This window comes from Kwoniella pini, chromosome 8, assembly GCF_000512605.2.
Source record: "Kwoniella pini CBS 10737 chromosome 8, complete sequence".
Classification (NCBI taxonomy): Eukaryota; Fungi; Basidiomycota; class Tremellomycetes; order Tremellales; family Cryptococcaceae; genus Kwoniella; species Kwoniella pini.
Window position 1 is genome coordinate 240,146 of NC_091723.1, and position 18,929 is coordinate 259,074.

An 18,929-nucleotide genomic window follows, 5' to 3' on the forward strand; every position below is an offset into this window, starting at 1 on the left:
CGCCATAGAAGAATGGCAGTGCACCAAATCAACATTCGAATATTTCATTGATCACTGCGCACTCAATAGTTTGAAGACCCTGTAGTTGATTGAAAGTGGCTACTCCTTTGTGACATCGCATAATTGTGTAACGGGAACAAAGGACATCCTGGTCGCACTATACAGTGCGAACGACTCTCATGATATCCAGATGTATCACAAATAAAACCGTCAGTACAGATGTTAACAGGTCAGGTAGCGATCCGAACTATATCTATCGTAACAATAGACTCTTTATCGCTTGTGATGATGGTTTACACAGCCAAATCGTCAGTGTCGCCGAGCATGAAAAAGATCCAGCCTGTGTCAGTGGGACTATCCACTTCGGCATCCACTCAGAATCCACCAGCCAAAGTATTGGAGAGTCGCTTCCTCTTTGGCCTTGGAATGGCTTTAAGAACGTTATGGCCAGAGGTCACGCGGATCCAGACGCGGATCCAGACGCGGATCCAGACGCGGATCCAGACAAAAGATCATTCACTATTGATTCAGCACTTTGTATTCCTCTTTCTGAAGACTCTAAAGATCCAAAAATCGTACAGAAGAACACGGAAAAACTCAACGATACCCTAAGTAACAGATCTTGGCTAGTCGCCCGTGACAAAAATGGCAACGACCTTTATAGCTTGAGTCCATCACAACAGGTTCTAGATTCCGCTCTTCCAAATTATGAGGTCGATTATGACTTCAAAAAGAGCGTCGATGCTTTGTCTACCACTCCAGGGACCATTTCAGGTCTCATTTTCTTTCGTCAACAATCAGCTGTTGACGATAACTAAAGTTTTAGGTTAAATTAAGGTATAGTTGCTATATTTGTTTATTCTGGATTTCGATGGGCTGCCAGTTTCGGTTCCTGCGTGTCATATATTTCTGAATTTGTCATAGCAAGCTGGCTTGGGCCTTGGTACGCCATGGACGAGAAGACAAATTTACTCATTTTCTGGGCTTGATCTGTGTATATACTTGATATATATGTATATACTCGATATGTACAGTATATGTATATACTTTATATGTATATACGGTTCTACATTCTCTGTCATCAAATAACACTGTATGTCACTTAAATTGTGAACCTGATCTCAAACGGGACTTGGTAAATTCTGTATCGTGATTTGGTCTTACACAGAGGCTCGACGCAACTCAAACGATCATAGCATGTGTATATTACCATACAATCTCAGGGATAAGTTGTAATCTGTCTAGAATTTGTAAATCTCGCTTCTGAAGGCAATTTAGGGGACCTGGAATGATAAAATGAAGCACTTGTTCATATAACCCTGCATCTCTTGTCTCAACAGATACACATAATGCCGCAAATTGTGCTGTCTTCAGTTTAACAGGCGAACCTTTCCGGAAGATTGATAGCTGTATTCATCATAGATATTGCACTAATCTATAGAAAAGTAGTCACTATTACTCCCAATGCGAAGATTATCGTTCGTCTTCAGCAAAGATATGATCAACTCCGACACTATCCCAATCAGCTTTCTCCCTCTCGTGCCAGAACTTGACTTCCCCATCGTCTGCCCGTCTGGGTATCCATAATCTCTCGCCCGAGTCTGAATCTACGGTAGGTTCAAACCACCTAGCTTCGTGAGGCGGTAGTTTACCTTCTGCACGTAGTTTACGAGTCAATCGTTGTTTCTCTTCGTTCAATGTCTTCAACCTTTTGATAGTAACCCAATCTATCGTCAGGAATTACCATGCGATATAGACGTAAAATATGACTCACTCTTGTGCTCTATCATATTCTGCATTTTCAAAAGCCCTTTGATCTGTTCTAAGACGACAATCGGTAGGAGCGAGGTATTTCTTTAAGTCGCCTGGAATGTCATTCTGCAAGCCCATTAATGTGTTACGTCAGCGAACAAGAATTCTACGCGAACCATCATGGCAATGAGAGTTGGTCGCGCCGGCGCAACGTACCAGAGTGACAGCGAATGGAGTCAAATTGAAAGGCGCTTTAGGTTTCTCGCTATTTCTCCACAACAAGAGATACTCTTTTTGTGTAGGGGAGAAAGTGGTATCCACTTCCAGCGGAGCAGATGTACCGTGTTGTCTGGCAATAAGCTGGGTATCCCATCCTGATGACGTGATTGCAATCAGCTTCACCCGTTGCTCGCCATGGGAAGCTGAACTCACTTCCTGCGATGTCCCATGCTGTCCTTCCATTGGAATCAACTACATTCCCCTTGATCTCGAACGCATCTTTACCTCTCCATCCTCTAGGCTTGAAAGTCAAAGTACAAGTCTCACCCGTCCGATGATTAGCTGGTATTTTGATCAGCTGGGCGGTACAATCAACGCTAATTCTAGTATCCACTTACTAACGACGAGGTCACCATAGTGATCGATCAGTGGGTTACCCATAATGAAGTTCGATACGTTGGTTGTGACCTTTTTCCATGAGTAATGCTCGACTACCAGCCCATCGCCATACTCTGGTCCAGCATCAGGGTAATCCGAGTTTGCATTGACCCACGAGCGAGGTACCATTAATTCACAGTGAGCTACACCGGTCGGACGAATTTCGAAAGATCTTCCTTGGAACTTGTTTTGAGCATCAACTTCACCAAAGTATTTCCAAGTCGGCGCTTCGGAGTAGCAAGCCGAAATTGGCTGGATGATACACATTGACAGGTCAGCCCTGAATAGTACAAAATGGTCCCTCAGAACTGAGAAACAGATAGGAAAACATACAGGGTGATGCGAGACTTGCTCTGAAATATACCTGTACCTGTTGGGTATAGCATATTCGAAAGATTGCGATAAGAGCGGGTTGAACGGTTTGGCAATCCGACCTATTGTGGAGGAGTAATTTGACATGGCGAAAGCACCGACGAAAGCGATTCGCTTAAGAGAGTCTTGCTCGGAAGCAGCGACGGTCAGACAAGCATCGTACTCCATATCTTCGGCTAGGCAATCCAGATCGTAAGCTTGCTCTCTAGAATAAAGCTCAGGAAGCTTACCCATTCGTTGGAGCATCGACGTGCATTCGTTGAAGCTTACAGGGAAAGAGATCTTCGTCAAATCCTTTCCGACTGATGATTTCAAGATACTCCACACTGTTTATAGTTACATAGATGTATCAGCGTAGCCTGGTCGACCGGCTGACATGAGAAAGATGCGACTTACAGCTGACGGAAGGTCTCTTATCGTCATCAATTGGTAATCTGTTTCTGACATGAAGATATGGCTCGAGACTTTTTCTGGCCAAGTATTCCGTAATTGTGCCCTTTGTGGGCGGTTTTTGAATATCGAGATTGAAGGGCTGTTTTTCCAATGCGGTAGGCGTGCCAGGTCGTTCTTTGTCAGGGCGTGCTATACTGTCATATAGCTTCAAGTTGGGGATAGTACCGGTTTCAATCGCGTCGAAGAACTCGTCATCATCATCTTCTTCGTCGTCGGAGGGTCCTTCGGCAGCGACTATAGCATCGTGAGCTGCTTGAATGTTCGGAACTGACGGTCGAGGAGTCAAAGAAGGTTTAGTCGGAGTTTTGGGTAATGACGCTGTAGCCTTGTTTAACATAGTTTGATCTATCACTGCCGATCGTTGAGCAGGTAGACCCGGAGAGGTGGGTAAGGAGGGCAAATCCCCTCCTCCGGATCCAGCTAAATTCGCTAAAACCTCTTTAGCTTGTTTGAGGGCTCTACGCTTTTTCTCGTTATCCTTGGCTGCTTCGGTCAATTGCTTGTCGGCCTCAGCTTGTTGCTGAGCAACAGTCAACATATTCTCTTCCCATAAGTGTCTAGCTTCTACCTCTCGTTGTACTCTATTGAGCAAGTATTTCTCCCTATTCTGAGCCATGATGTTGTTCTGACTGATCATATTGCTCAAAGTGGAAAGGGACTGTTTCAAGGCTTCCTTAACTGCTTGTTGACGGGATGACGATCTGGTGATTTCTGTGCCACCCCGTACCGGTGAAGCGTTCTCAGATGCTGGAGGAGTCACGATCGAATCGATTAACTGGCTAGTCATATCCAGTTGAGCTTTGATGTTGAGAACGCTAAGGTCGTAGCTCGTCTCGTGGGGTATGCCCGAATGCCGTTCGCTGCTGCCTATCAGGCTGTTGCCATCGGCGTTGTCGAAGACGGACATGATTTCAGTGGCATCGTCTTCAGTCAGAGCTGTCCTTGAAGCGGAGAGGTCTCTCTGACTGCCTCGCATACTTGGCGCTGAGACTCCAAGTCCGCTCAGTCCAGTAGTTGTTCTTTGTAATTTCGGGCTGAGGAAGGAATCGGCCGGAGGTAAAGAGGGAACGGGTGTCCTGTCTTGGTTCATACTCATACTTCGCTTTGGCTGACCATCAGTGTTACCCTTCTTCTGGTGATACTCAATATTGAGCCGGATCGATTGAACCCATCTGGCAATTTCAGCTCGATGAGCTGACTTCACGATAAATTTGGGCACCGACGCAGAAACTTTGGAGTGAACTTCGAACCTCGAGCCGTCGGTGGACGGGTGCAATGTGGCAACAGCCATCGCGATAGAGCCTCGGCACGCGATTTGCTCGTCCTCCCGGTTGCGGTCTGATGGCAGACCTGCAGTCAGCATTTGCTGACGACCAAGAAAAATCCTTGACTTACAATAGCTCAAAACACCATTTTCCAGGACAAACCACCTTGTCCGCCATCCACTTCGATAATTGACCCACTTGCTCAAGAAACCTCTAAGATCAGGTGGTCTACCGTCACTTTTGCCTTGGACTAGGCTATCTTGATTATTGACTAAAAAGATAACAGTCAATTGTATGATCTCATAAAATGGAACAGGAAGCCGTTGATACGCACATTGTCGCAAAAAAACTTTGATCCTCTCGTCCACATTCTTTTCACCATCCAGTACTCTTCTTCCTCGCTTGTCCCTCACAAATACGTCAGCGCCTCGTTTCACAGCCAATTCAACTAATCGCAAATCTCTTCGCCGAGCCGCTTCGTGCAGAAGGGATGTACCACTTCGTTCGTCCAGCTGACTCAGATTGAGAATACCCGTCCTACGATGCATGTCAGCAGGTATGCGTTTGTGGTTCGCAAGATTTGACTCACCTCGGTCCTTCCAAGAATTCAATCATGTGTAAGCTTTCCTCCACCGAGCTCAAGGGACTAGATATGTATCCGGCTAATCTCGCCAGATATTTCAGTTGCAATTGCCCTCGAGACTCTGTTACAATAATGCTCAGTCAGCGTGAGGGCTCTTGAGCGGGACTTATAGGTCGACTGACCTTCGATGAGGTGAGAGATCTCGGAGTGAGTCGCGCATTCTAAAGCTGTTCTACCTTGTTCATCACGGATAGTATCGTTGATCCTCGGGTCACTCAAGAGCAGTTCGACTGGAAAGTATTGGAGCACGATGAGCTCCACGCCTAAGTTTATGATAGTAGTATGTTACATACCAATTTCACCTCTGCCTATCTCACTTGCCACATGTAACGGGGTAGTCTGAGATCCGGCACTGATCGGTAAATTAGGGTTCGGTACAGCAGGTGATTGCAATATCAGTTGAATAGTCGGGGCTACAATTGCGAATCAGCTTCACTTGACACGCAGATCTGAAGTGATCTATGAGAATGTCAAACATGACAATGACTGACCTGATGCTACTCTGACAGCCATGCCGACTAATCTTCCCACCTTATCCAGATCTTCCATACCATCCGCCGATTTCGTTGATGGTCTCAGCTCATCAAGAAATGGTTGGACTTCTGAAGGATTGTCTGATCGAAGGGCCGAAAGGAGTCTGAAATTATACAAGGCATTGGCTGATGCTCCGGACGACTGTGAAAGGAGTGTTGAAGATGAAGCGCTTGGGGGAATTTCTATATAATCTTTCGTCAGCTCAAGCACACACGACAAACTTTTGTCAGACACGATTAAACGCACTAGTGCTTGATGATGAGGACTTGACCTCGACTGATGGTTGGCGATTCACCACAGGAGCTGGTACGCTCATCTTGATGTAGATGATGTGATCACTAAATAAAGGGAAATGATAAGAATTGTTATCAATATGGACAAAGCGGACAGTTGTTTTGGCTACTGTAGAAAATTAGGTATATATATGCGGAAAGCAGTGTGTGACAAGGGGATCCAGGTTAGACTTGAGGAGGGATCGACAATAAGGTTAAAGAAAGAAGGTTGAACAAGGCTGGGATAATGTTTTGACGTGGGATAATAAGTTATAAAACGTGACCCATAAAGATAATAGGTTATAGATTGGCGGAGAATGAGGTATGCGGAGTAGATGTGGGGTAACAACATATAATAAGATAAGATGGGAGGACTGAACAAGCTATTGATCGCGTCAATAAAATGTGGCGATAATGTCGAGAGTGGAGACCCCGTAAACAAAGCACAGAATCAATTATATCATATGAACGATGGGTCTTGAGTAACTTTATGTTTGCAACTCACCACTGTTGCTTATAATCAAAGCTGGGAGTAGCGATGGCCAATTTGGTGATTCGGCTTCTTCAACAGCTGATACCTCCTCTCTTATTGAGCTATTTCTAGTAAGTCAGTCTTGATTCGTCTTACATGGTTCAAGGCATTAATCGCTCATCTGATATGGTTTGATCAGCTTCGCATGGAAGATAGCTACTTTTGAAGTAGGGCGTAAGTCTAGTCCCGCTCTACGATGGACATTTCAAAGAGTACTGACGGTCTGATCACCCTCGAACAGCCAATCTCATCTCGAACAGCACTTCCGGTCCTATTATAGGTTGTGAGCCAGCTATATTCTTGTGCTCGTATCAAGCTAATAGGTGTTCAGATTTATACGTAATTCTTCCTTCTCTCTTAATTGTACCAACGACACTATCATTTCTGCGACTCTACTTCTTACCATCCGTTCAATCCGTGCCTCCACTTGATCCTCCTCTTCTCATACAGGACAAGAAAATCATCTTTGAATGTTTATCACCTGCCGAAGCTAAGATAATACGTCTAGCGAATGATGAAGAGCACGATGATGACGAGCCGTTAGTGGAAAGATGCTACAAAGGTGAATGTGGTGGTAGGTGGAAACCAGCTAGGACTAGACATTGTAACACTTGTGAAAGATGTAGAGGTGGTTGGGACCATCATTGTCCGATCGTAAGTCCCACATTTGCTTTTTCTGCGTCCGAGGACGAGATTTCGTGATCAAGACTATCTCTTTCACACAGTGTTTTGATATCCCCTTGCTAATCCTCAAATTAGTTCGCAAATTGCTTGACAGCTCCATACATGCGTTCTTTTTTAGCTTTACTCCTATACACTCTACCTACCGTCACTATAATATCTTTACCGCTTTACAAGCCCCTTTGGACTCGCTGTCGAGAAGCATATACGCTTTCATGGACAAACGAGTATATACGGCAGAACTGGTGGGAATGGAGATATAGTTGGATCGTAGCTGGTGGTCCCATTGGGCGATATGCTGGAGGAACATTCCTGGGATGGAAAGAATTAGATAAAATTGATGAAGATAGTATATTGAGGTTGAATGTGGGGTTGATGGTCCTTTTGGGTATAATTCTGGCTCTCATCAGTGCAGTAAGTATTGCTTATTGTTGTTAATTGATCATCATGAGAATTATTGATGAATACTAAACTCGGTTATAGGGATTGGCGTACACAACCATATCATTGCTTATCAAGGGCAATTTAACTATCGATAGAGGCAGATCAACAGCTCACAATCAAGCTTTGATGGCTATCAGAAGGCTCCAATTACAAAATCAATCTATCCCTGCAAAACTAGAAGCCAATCTAGCTAAGTTCTCAGACCAAAGATATTTCTTCGTGCCTTTGCCTCTGACCGAAGGACAATTGGGACGAAAAGGCAAAATAGTTGAGACTTTACCGCATGAAAGGCCGTATGATCATGGTCTGAAGAAGAATTTGCATATCGTACTTGGCAGAGGATGGAAATGGATCTTACCTTGGAATGCGTTACGACGAGGAATGGACGATGAAGTTTTCATGTGGCCTATCCAGGATGGAGTAGAAAGGAGATTGAGGGAAGAAGCGCAACGTAGATTTCAAGAAGGGGATGAAAGTCGTTAATCCTCAGTCAGTTTCTGTTACGCAGTCACACTTCTACACTACAGCCGCCTCTGTATTGCATACAGATAATCACATTTGCCATAATTTCCGCATACTAGAATGTTGTATACTTTCTAACCTTGGCATGATGCATTCTGCTCAACAACAATTATGGACGCATGGAAACGTAGTTCCGGTGATTGGCCATAACGTTAAAGTAATAACAAGCCGGTTAATTCGGAGTCAACATAAGCGCTAAGATCTTATACGAGTAAGCTTCGCATTTGGGAACATAACCCAAATTCAAATCCACATTCGTACTCCATACAAGCACAGCTTAACTTTTGAGCTTTCCATCTTTAAATTACTTGGATTGAATACCCACATCTCAAGGAAAGATCAAATGGTACGACTTTAGCGCGCAAAGAAAGAACTATGCCTACTTCATATCGACCTAAAAGACCTATCCGAGCGGAAATTCTTCCACTTCTTAGCTCTTCTTCAAAATCAAATGATAGTCATATAGCTAAAGCTTCGAATTCGTTATGGTCAAGAATCGTACAAACCAACAAACCTAACATATACAAGAGAGAAAGTAAGGTTGGTATAGCTGTAGAATGGCCAGAAGACAGAAGGTTAGGTAAAGGGAAAGAAAGAAGTCTTGTGGTATGGGTAGAAAAGCTGGAAGAGGTGAGTAATCTAAAGTCTACCTAACAGTAGTAAGATTACAATCATATAAATGCTGCTTATTGATGAGATGTTATTTATAGGATGCTATTAATCATGATGGCAGTATACTCTACATCCACCCTTCACTCTTACCTCCATTCTCAATCACCCCTCTTTCAGTCTTACTGCATATTCACGAACCACTAGAATTATCTCTTGCAATCCTTCAGCCTGTCCTTGAACACGAGAATGATAATTTGCCCTCACAAGACGATATTGATCTGACTTCTCTGTATTCATCCTCCCATCATTCGAAATCATTAGTAAATGGAGACTCTCATTCACTTCACCCACCTGTAATCCGACAAGGCGGACTCTTACCACATCCACAGAAGTTAAAAGTATTATTACTCGAACCAGTTATTCAAGGATTATTGACATCATCAACACGTATAATCATTTCAACTGACCCATATATCTCTTCTCAAGAAGAAGGAGGGTATGAAGATGAAATTGGTTTAGGTGGAGAAGGTTCAATAGCTAGAAGTTCAATGAGCCTTACAAATTTCGATCCTGATACATTCCTTTCTTCAAATCTATCATTATCTCTTACTGTTCCAGGGAATATAGATGGTGAAGATGAAATATTAGGTAGTATATCTTCAAGTACTTCTGGTAGTCTTACACCTAGACCAGGTGATCGACCTCCTTCACCACCTATAGGACTTGATGAATTGATAACAGAAGAAGTTGAAAGAGGGACGAAATTCACAGCTGTAAGAGCATCTGGTACATACTCTGGAGGAGTTTCAGAAGAAGGAGAAGACGTATGTTGGATGGGTGTTGGTGGGCTTGGTAGAGCAGGAATATTCGAAGGTGATTGGGTAAGTTTGATGTTTTCTTGATCATACCCCATAAATGAGATAGATCACTGACCATAAATTTAGGTATTCCTCAAATCTACTGAGAATGGTGAAACCGGTGCAAGCTCAAGCTCAACTTCAACTTCAACAAATGGTAGACTGGTCAAAGCTTTGGCTTGGGAGAGGTTGGACGAATATGATGAGGATCTGTAAGTCATCTCCACACTCCACAGCAACCTATTTTTGTTCGAAAGTCGATCAAATATGATTGTGGGAATACCTTCATCGCGACAAGGCTGAATAACTGACTGGCCCTTTCCAGTCCATTAAATCCTATATTACTACCTGCATCTTTATACCGCTCCCTCTCAATCTCTTCATCCTCGAGTCATCTCACCGTACAGCCTACACCATTTGGAGCTCGACAACCCTCTTTACCTATCGCCAAAACAATGACGTTGGCTAGAATAGCTACTGCCGAGGGTGTGGATAAACGATATGAAAGAGCATGGTTGAAAGGATTGAAAGCGTACTTTTCAAACAAATGTAAAGGCAAATCCAAAGATACTGATAACGGAAATGAAAGATTAATCAGAAGTGGAGACATTATTTCGATTCCCGTCTATCTTTCAAAACCGATGGAGTCCGACGAAACCATCGAGGACGACGAAGAAGACGAAAACGAAGACAAAGAACTCCGTAATTGGCGAAGTCAGCCGAAATATACTGGCCTGGTGTATTTCACAATCACCTCATTATCTTACGATCCGCTTGTACCTCTCGAAGAGGATTTTAAAATTTCGATATCGTCAAAAGCTCGAGCCGGAGAATTAGGTTGTTGGTTCGATATGGATGGAAGTACCAAGATGGTTCTCACTGGTATTGAAAAGGATAGAATCCAGCACCGGCAAGGTGATTTCATTTGGCATGATATAGGTATGTCAGAAGTATTCCCTTTACATCAATATGATCGAGAATTTCCGCAGTATCTCTTTAAGGGCTTACCTGGTGTACATTTACTTAGAATCCCCTCCCCCACCGTTTGCCGCTGGAGCCTGTACAAAGCTTCGTGATTTGCTTCAGACGGCTTTCGCATATCCGACTTTATCTTATCTCATGCAACTTTCAATCTTAGTCAAAGGCGCTAGAGGATCAGGAAAGAGAAGTTTGATTCGATATATCTCAAATGATTTAGGATATAATGTCATTGATGTAAGTTACTTCAAACACCTCGATACACTTGAACGTTTGTGGAAAGATCGCTGACAGTTCTGAATAGGTGGAATGTTACGATATAATAGGTGATTCTTCCGCTACAACTCAAGGTATACTACAAGCTAGAATTGAGAAAGCAAAATTATGTTCACCGTCTTTAATTGTACTCCATAATATCGAAGCTCTTGCAAAGAAAACAGAAAGTACGGTTTTAGGACGTCCACCATCTATTGTCAAAACCCTAGAAGACCTGATAACTTCGGCAAAGCAATCATCTGACTGGCCCGTAGTCGTTTTGGGGACTACTGTCGATGCCGACGCCGTGCCTAACGAAGTTCTGGGCGTTTTCAAACAAGATGTAGAAATTAATGTAAGTCGAAAAGTAACAACAACTTGCTCGAAGTAATTAAATTAGCTAATGATGATTACTAGGCACCTAACGAAATTGAGCGATTCAATATTTTACGAAATACCTTATCGACATATGAGATATCACCTGATATAGATCTCAAAACTATAGCTAGACAAACAGCTGCTTTACATGCTGGAGACATCAACTCATTAATTTTGAGAGCAAATGATTTATCGCTCAAACGCGTTTTTGATTCGTCAAATAAGATTTCAATCAATTCAGCTAAGTTAGCTGGAATCCAAATTACTTTGCATGATTTGAATGAGGCCATCAATCAAGCTAGAAATTCTTATAGTGATAGTATTGGAGCACCGAAGATTCCGAATGTTACTTGGGATGATGTTGGTGGATTAGCACATATCAAAAAGGATATACTTGATACAGTACAATTGCCTCTGGAAAGGGGTGATCTGTTCGGAGAAGGTTTGAAGAAGAGGTCTGGTGAGTTACTTCTCTTTTCGAGCGACATGATTGAAATTGCTTTTAACGTTTTATGCCTACTCACCATCATAGGTATCTTATTATATGGACCTCCAGGAACAGGAAAAACATTACTTGCAAAAGCAGTCGCTACATCCTGTTCACTTAATTTCTTTTCTGTTAAAGGACCAGAATTATTAAATATGTATATTGGTGAATCTGAAGCAAATGTTAGAAGAGTATTTCAACGTGCAAGAGATGCTTCACCTTGTGTTATATTTATGGATGAATTAGATTCAATTGCACCAAAAAGAGGTAATCAAGGTGATTCAGGTGGTGTAATGGATAGAATAGTTTCACAATTATTAGCAGAATTAGATGGAATGTCAAATTCTGATGTTAATTCAAATTCACAAATTTTTGTTTTAGGTGCAACAAATAGACCAGATTTATTAGATTCAAGTTTATTAAGACCTGGTAGATTTGATAAAATGTTATATTTATCAATACCTTCAACAAATAAAGAACAATTAGATATTTTAAATTCTTTAACTAGAAAATTTAATTTAGATGAAAATTTAAAATTAAATTTTGAAAATTTAATTATTGAAAAATTAAATTTTAATTATACAGGAGCTGATTTATATTCTTTATGTTCTGATTCAATTTTAAATTCAATGATTAGAATTTCAAATAATATTAATGAAAAAGTAATTCAAATTAATCGAGAAAATCAAAAAGATGAAAATGAAAAAAATGGTAATAAAACAAAAGAAATTAATGTAGAATATTATTTAAGTAAAATTGCTACTTCTGAAGAAATTAAAGTTAAAGTGACTTATGAAGATTTTGAAATTGCTTTAAAGAAATTAAAACCTTCTGTAAGTGAAGAAGAATTAAAACATTATGAAAGAGTACAGAGGGAATTTAAAAATTATAATATTGGTAATAAAGAAGAAGAAAAAGAAACGAATTCATTTGATGGAGATAGCTTAATTGGATCTCATGCAAATGGGCATAATGGACCAATACGAGACCAAATCCTCACAAATGGGGATACTTCTACCCACTCAACGGAAGAACATAATGGTTATGGATCTGCCGTTCTTGGATTGCCCAATGAACATAATGGAGGTAAGGGACAAGAGCGTATTGATGGGATCGAAGAAGAGATTGACAGAAAAGGGAAAGGAAAGGCAAAGCAAGTTGATGCTGATGCGTGATTCAGCTTGATATGTGGGGTTCCCTGACGAGTATTTTGTCAAATACAAATATCCTCATGCTCATATAATATGATCAGATGAGATAAAAAGACAAATGCATTATGCATACTCATGCGTTTGATATTTGATTTTGTATGATATGTGGGAAGCACGGACGTCTTGGATGTACTGGAAAAACAAGATATTCCGGTCATCCGCAATAAGCTTGATGAGTTTGATTGCCTTCCTCTGGATTTACTCGGCTTCGGCCTTCTTTTTCTTTTCCTCGTCAAATTTTCTCAACCACTCAGGTTTCGTCTCTTCTAATTCCTTTTTCATCCTATCTACATCAACTCTCAATTGATGTTCCATATCACTCAATGATTTCCTTTCAAAAGTAGGTCTTTTACCAGCTGTATTTATTACTAAACCTTTCAAGTCTTCTGGATGAGGTGCACGAGCGGAGAAATATGACATTGTCTATAAGCAGCTCAATTTAGTGACGCGTTAAAAGCAAAATGGGATAATTCGTATTACAAAGCAAGCTTACCTCCAAAGTCTCAATTCCTTTTTGAGTTTTCAAAGCCTGCTCAATCCAATCACCATTTTCTAACCTTTCTTTACCACTCCAATTTTGTATCCTTGCATCTTCCCAATTTATTCCATCAACTTCTTCATCTGATTGTAAAGATAATGTAGGTGAAGGAGCTATTATTGATTTATCATCGGGATCAGGTGAAGGTGACATCCATTCTCTGAAAGACTCTACTAATTTTGATGTATTTGGTCCAACGGCAGTATGAGGTGCTACTGATGGGTATATTATTAGATTTGCCATTGGAAGGAAAGGAGCTGGATTGACAAAATAGTTTTTATCAAAACGTCCACTACCATATCGAATCTCAGCATTCTGACATCTCCCCGAATATTACCTATCAATACGATAGTATGTTTTGATAAGAGACACTTACCTCTCGACAAGCTGTGGAGGTGGTGGCCAACTAACACGACAATTTTGAGGATTATCATCGTGCGCGTCCATTATAACGTTGTATGTACGTTTCCCGTCATCCCCTAAATCATGCTCAAACTCGGCGATATATATGGGGAACATGATAGGGTAAGCGGCAAGCTATGCGTAAGAAGGGTTGTCAGCTGATGACCTTGCCTGTCAATCATCCGCATTGCTGCACGCTCGATAGCCAATCGAAACAATTCGGTAGAATGGAATACTTCGTTTTGACTCATGTTAGGGAAAGGAGAGGACAAAACGCTAAACATACCAGGGTCTCTTCCCATTTCGACTCATCAATAGAGATGTTCTCCCATCGTTTGTTAGATCCGATTGTTTTCCTTATCTTCTTGGCCAATCCTAGGGGTGAAACAGTAAATGGTACTGGAACAACTTCAAATCCGTCTCCCAGTTGAGTTAAATCTTCAGCCAAATTATATTGAGGTAGATCATCGGGTAGAGGGGGCACAGCAAATGACAAGTATGACAACGGTGCAAAAGGGTTTCCTATGCATCACTTTCGATATCAGCCGGATTGTTCAAGTTACAAAGAGATGGGAAAATTAAACAGCTTACCTGGTACATAACCTTCTCTCGTACTGATCCACATTTTAGGCTCTACTCTCTGTTTTGTGCCTTCCAGCTTTACATCGCCTTCTGCTATACTATCAACACGCCATATAGGATATAACACAGCTTTCATATCTTTCATCTTCAAATTCGTACCCAATCCGAACTCGTTCGCTAAGGGTGTTATCGATGGTCCGAATAAACGTAATAATCCTGCTAATATCATATTCGGTATTGCAGCTATCGAGAAGTAGGAGATGAGCTATCGAATTATTTGTCTGCGCAAGGAGCAAACAGGCAGGATACTACAGCTCACCCGAAGCTAAAAGACCATTTATATACATGCGTTGAGCAGCATCTTCCGGATGTATCTTGAATGGGACTGAACTAATCTTCGGCGATGGAGAAGTCTGACTGGGAGTCGAGAAAGCTCGAGACGTGATTCTGGAAGGGCCAGCTGCCGGACTCGATCTCAGCAGTCTCGTCGATATTCTCATTGCCATTCTGTTGCTTTTCGCTAAAAGTGCTGCTATATGTGGTGTGCACCAGGAGACTGAATGGTATTATCGATGGGTTCGGAAAGAAAAGAAAGTTCATGACGATCGTTCACTTCAGTCTACTCGTAGAGTTTAGCCGTATTTTGATGTGTCGGTCTTCGCCGCTCATTGGATTACGAGATGTCATGTCAAAACAAATCAACAATTACGCGCTGAGATTCAAGTTGCTAATGTTCATCCCTTGCTCTAGCTCTGTAACAACTAGGTTGAACCACATATAATGGTATCGCTACGTGAGCGGAAAGCTCGAGCTTCATACTCCAACGTGGCTGATGGACTGGCGGACCTGTCATCCGAAGAAGAGCAAGCTGGTGCTTCCGTCCAAGCGTCAGGATCAAAGGATGGGTCCACTAATTCGGCGGATGAAGGAGAAAACGGAGAAGATACGAGTTTCTCGTCTGGTGCATCAAGTGAATTTAGACCTGATAGTCCATCGAATAAGAAGGGGAAAGGAAAGGCCAAAGAAGAAGCAGAAGGTTCGGCTTCTGATGGACCGGCTAGCGACCAGGACGAAGATCTAGAGATAGATGATGCGGTTGAAGAGGAAGGATTAGATGAGACAGATATTGATCCTAGTCTCAGAGAGCCTAGCGACATACCAAATCCCAAACCGCGAGCGCCAAAGCCTATCAACTCGATCAAAGGGAAAAGGCCACCGCCGAATAGACCAGCAGCATCATTAGCAGCACATCCAATACATGGTCAATCTGAAATTGGTTTACTGAGCTTACAACATCGAGCACTGATTCAAGCTTCGACTGTATCTATGACGAAGCCTAATACAATTCCAAAGAGTCAATTTGATACAGATCGACATAATGCTAGAGAAAGAGATCAATCTAAGGCTCATGGACCTTCGATATTTCCTTCGGGCCATCAAATTCCTTTCCAGACTCGCTTAACCTCTGATCCGAATCATGGATGGGAGAAATCTGATATAGAATGGATAGATCAAAGTGGACCGAATGTTCAGCGGAACGAGAATCGTCGTAATGAGGATTGGGGTAGACATCCCTTCTTGACTTTCTCAGCTCCATGGGAAGAATGGAAAGGCGAACAATGGTATCCGGAACTTTCTATTGGAAATGAGGACGAAATTGCAGAAAAGGATAGAGGAAATAGAGAGAATTGGTTGTTGAGAGATGAGGTTAGGTTGGGCTTGGACGATATAGGCAGGTGGACCAAGAATGAACTAGTTTTCTTGAATGAGACGTGAGTACCATGTTCAGATGGATATGCATCTCGCCTTGAGGTCGCCAGGCTAAGGTTAAGTAATAGAGAGGCGGAAGAATCGTATCTGCCAACGCCGATATACCGGAATGGCGAGAGCCATATCACATGTCATATGGGTCCACACGATCAGCAATCCAAGCATACTTTCTCCATTTTTGAATCGAAACCCCTTGGTAAGCTGCTCGATCAACATCTTGGACGAAAAAGATCCAATTTACTTAAATGCTGACATAGCGGAGACCAATTCGATGACTTCCCACGAAGGCCATACCTTTTTCGCTGGCGGACCTATTTGGGGAATGGATTGGTGTCCGTATCCTGAGTCTAAAATGAAAGGTACGGATCACCCTGCTTTTCCCAGTTCTGACATTTGACCAACGCGCTTATTGAGTCTTTCACCGCAGAATTTGGCTTTGAACAATACTTAGCTGTATCGACTCTGCCTCACCTTGACACACGCCCTCATATGGCTGAGAAATGGCCCAAATCGTCAAAAGGCTCTATCCAGATATGGTCTCTTGGTTCTTCTGCCTCTGATGATATCCAAATGGATTCTTCCGCGTACCAAAGTCAAATGAACTGCGAGATGGTGCTCTGCATCAGCGGTGGTCCGGCAATGTCACTCAAATGGATGCCTCTAGGAGCGTGGGATGATGTGAGTAGACCTGGATCTAGTCCAAATCTGGACCAAAGAGGAAGACTAACGCCCGATGTTGGAAGTTTGACGTTTCGTCGATAGGTCAGGCTAATATCAAGATACCGAAATTGGGAATACTAGCTGCTGTTCAGCTTGATGGATCTGTGTCATTCTACGCTGTACCACATCCACGTTTCGTAGGGAGAGATCACGGTCATCCTGTATATCGTGAGCTCTTCGCCCCGCGCCCATTTTGGCTGCACATCATGTTGAGTTCAAATTACGAGTTCGCAGTGAACATGGATAAGGCTTTACTACGGCTCGAGACACCAGATGCCATGGCAATGTGCATTGATTGGATGACAGGCTCAAAAATAGCTGTCGGCCTGTCCACAGGTGAGCTTACTTGCTTGTATCCATCGTACGACTATGAAAGGTCCTGAAAGCTTGTTCACAGGTCACTTGCTTGTCTGGGACGTGTATGATGCACTACGCATCGGTAACTCGGAGGAGCGTAAGTGAAGTGACTTTCATCGGAAGGTGTCTCGAATCGAGGCATTATGACTCACAGGTGGACATGATACAGTCTTTCCTTCGCTTTACACGTCTGCAGCCGCCTCGGCTATCCGCTCGTTGTCGATCGGTCGGATACCACCTTCTGAGAAGCATTTGGGCGGAGAACCAATATATGTGCTTACGGGCGCTTATGACGGATCGACTATATTGTTAGACCTGCGGGATCCTAATAACCCGATCGAGCTGAACAAAGCTCGAAGTGAGTGCAACGAATATCGCGAACGTTGGGAAGCAAAATTGCTAATACATTGGGACATCCAGTACCGTGTATGGCAGTCAAATGGTTATCTCAAGTGGCGGCTCCTGTTATATGCGATATCGATTACGTTATCACGATGATCAAGCTGAGAGGAATGAACGTGGGGAGAAGTCATATCATCAGCAGTCATCGTGGACAAGTATGGGTAAGTCAGGTCAACGCACGCGTGCAACGTAAGGTACACCCAGCTTAGCATAGGATGGAGCGCTAGGATATCGCGTCTTCGGATTACCATACTATGCTTATATCCGCCGGCTCGGACGGAGCTTTAACTTTGTCTAATTTTAATCTAGGCTTTTACAGAAAACGAAAAGCTGTAAGTCTTTGATGACTCCAATTGTATCGGACAAGGGCTAAAATGTAGTGTGTCTTGGAACAGCCTCTCGCCCTACAACGCTTGTATGAGATAGATTATAGTGAAATCAGAGATGAATATCGATTGCTAGATGATTTCTCCCCTGAAGTAAGAGCAGTCGTTGACTTCCTTGCACAACATCGATGTCTCTCATAGTAATTGACTGACCTCGTTCTTGTTAGACCTTGGGCCTCGAAAATGCTACTTCTCGACGTCCGCCGAATATAGCCAAAAGAGCAACGAATGATCCTCCTTCCCATCTGGTCAAAACTGCAGCATGGAGACCGGAAGTAGGTATACATAAAGTCGTATGGAATGATGTATGTGGGCTGGGACGAGCTGGATGGGTGGCTAGTGGAGGCGCCAGTGGATTGGGGAGAATAGAATGGATTGAAGGTAGATGGCGACACGGCAAAGCACCTCCCAGAACTTGATCCTAGCAGGTAATGGTCCATTCCTCGCTACCCGTCATAACATGGCTCCATAGTATCAAGTCATTTCATACATCACTGTGAATGTCATTGCAAGGAACAATTTGAGAAACTGGTATCAATCGAGGCAAAATCCATCGATGCGATCCCATTCGAGACTTGCAAAAAAAGGTTACGTCACTGACGCCTCCCTTATAGCTGGGGACAAAGCAGGCAGGCAAACACTCAATCGAAAACAGTAAAAACTAGCTGATGTCATGTTTATTGAGATTTGGCAAATTACTGTATTGTATGTTTCGCGCTGTGGCACAATTGTGCAAGATTTTCCACCACGTAATCTGAACATTGCAGCTCCCATATATCTAATCTTATGCAATACATGTTGCTAACCATGTTACATGTAAATGAGTAAAAGGGAAAGCGCGTGTCAAGCATCTATAAACGACAAAGC

General features: G+C 42.7%; 6 protein-coding genes across 6 annotated transcripts; 4 read left to right on the forward strand and 2 right to left on the reverse strand.

Annotated features, from left to right (window-relative positions):
- Positions 1-443: 443 nt before the first annotated feature.
- I206_105843 (uncharacterized protein) lies at positions 444-818 on the forward strand (the record flags this gene model as incomplete). The annotated part of the gene is made up of 1 exon (XM_019156393.1): positions 444-818. One exon carries the CDS (start codon positions 444-446, stop codon positions 816-818), a length of 375 nt encoding a protein of 124 aa, XP_019010195.1.
- A 655-nt stretch (positions 819-1,473) lies between these two features.
- On the reverse strand, positions 1,474-5,992 carry I206_105844 (uncharacterized protein; the record flags this gene model as incomplete). Its single annotated transcript, XM_019156394.1, has 15 exons — positions 1,474-1,708; positions 1,775-1,878; positions 1,969-2,126; positions 2,185-2,313; positions 2,370-2,661; positions 2,743-2,957; positions 3,012-3,107; positions 3,178-4,572; positions 4,630-4,770; positions 4,834-5,036; positions 5,089-5,203; positions 5,265-5,372; positions 5,436-5,555; positions 5,634-5,858; positions 5,923-5,992. 15 exons carry the CDS (start codon positions 5,990-5,992, stop codon positions 1,474-1,476), a joined length of 3,606 nt encoding a protein of 1,201 aa, XP_019010196.1.
- Positions 5,993-6,486: 494 nt separating this feature from the next.
- I206_105845 (uncharacterized protein) lies at positions 6,487-8,088 on the forward strand (the record flags this gene model as incomplete). The annotated part of the gene is made up of 6 exons (XM_019156395.1): positions 6,487-6,551; positions 6,620-6,654; positions 6,722-6,763; positions 6,812-7,134; positions 7,240-7,575; positions 7,645-8,088. 6 exons carry the CDS (start codon positions 6,487-6,489, stop codon positions 8,086-8,088), a joined length of 1,245 nt encoding a protein of 414 aa, XP_019010197.1.
- Positions 8,089-8,502: 414 nt separating this feature from the next.
- On the forward strand, positions 8,503-12,869 carry I206_105846 (uncharacterized protein; the record flags this gene model as incomplete). The annotated part of the gene is made up of 8 exons (XM_070203198.1): positions 8,503-8,757; positions 8,838-9,620; positions 9,684-9,808; positions 9,922-10,535; positions 10,624-10,811; positions 10,879-11,184; positions 11,247-11,667; positions 11,740-12,869. 8 exons carry the CDS (start codon positions 8,503-8,505, stop codon positions 12,867-12,869), a joined length of 3,822 nt encoding a protein of 1,273 aa, XP_070059299.1.
- A 234-nt stretch (positions 12,870-13,103) lies between these two features.
- Positions 13,104-14,933, reverse strand: I206_105847 (uncharacterized protein; the record flags this gene model as incomplete). The annotated part of the gene is made up of 6 exons (XM_019156397.1): positions 13,104-13,328; positions 13,399-13,735; positions 13,820-13,980; positions 14,132-14,367; positions 14,437-14,670; positions 14,747-14,933. The coding sequence occupies 6 exons, from the start codon at positions 14,931-14,933 to the stop codon at positions 13,104-13,106; spliced, it is 1,380 nt and encodes a 459-aa protein (XP_019010199.1).
- Positions 14,934-15,207: 274 nt separating this feature from the next.
- I206_105848 (uncharacterized protein) lies at positions 15,208-18,481 on the forward strand (the record flags this gene model as incomplete). Its single annotated transcript, XM_070203199.1, has 12 exons — positions 15,208-16,199; positions 16,266-16,393; positions 16,455-16,556; positions 16,625-16,875; positions 16,941-17,085; positions 17,152-17,253; positions 17,315-17,371; positions 17,444-17,632; positions 17,695-17,837; positions 17,904-18,008; positions 18,072-18,155; positions 18,230-18,481. The coding sequence occupies 12 exons, from the start codon at positions 15,208-15,210 to the stop codon at positions 18,479-18,481; spliced, it is 2,550 nt and encodes an 849-aa protein (XP_070059300.1).
- Between the last annotated feature and the right edge of the window lie 448 nt (positions 18,482-18,929).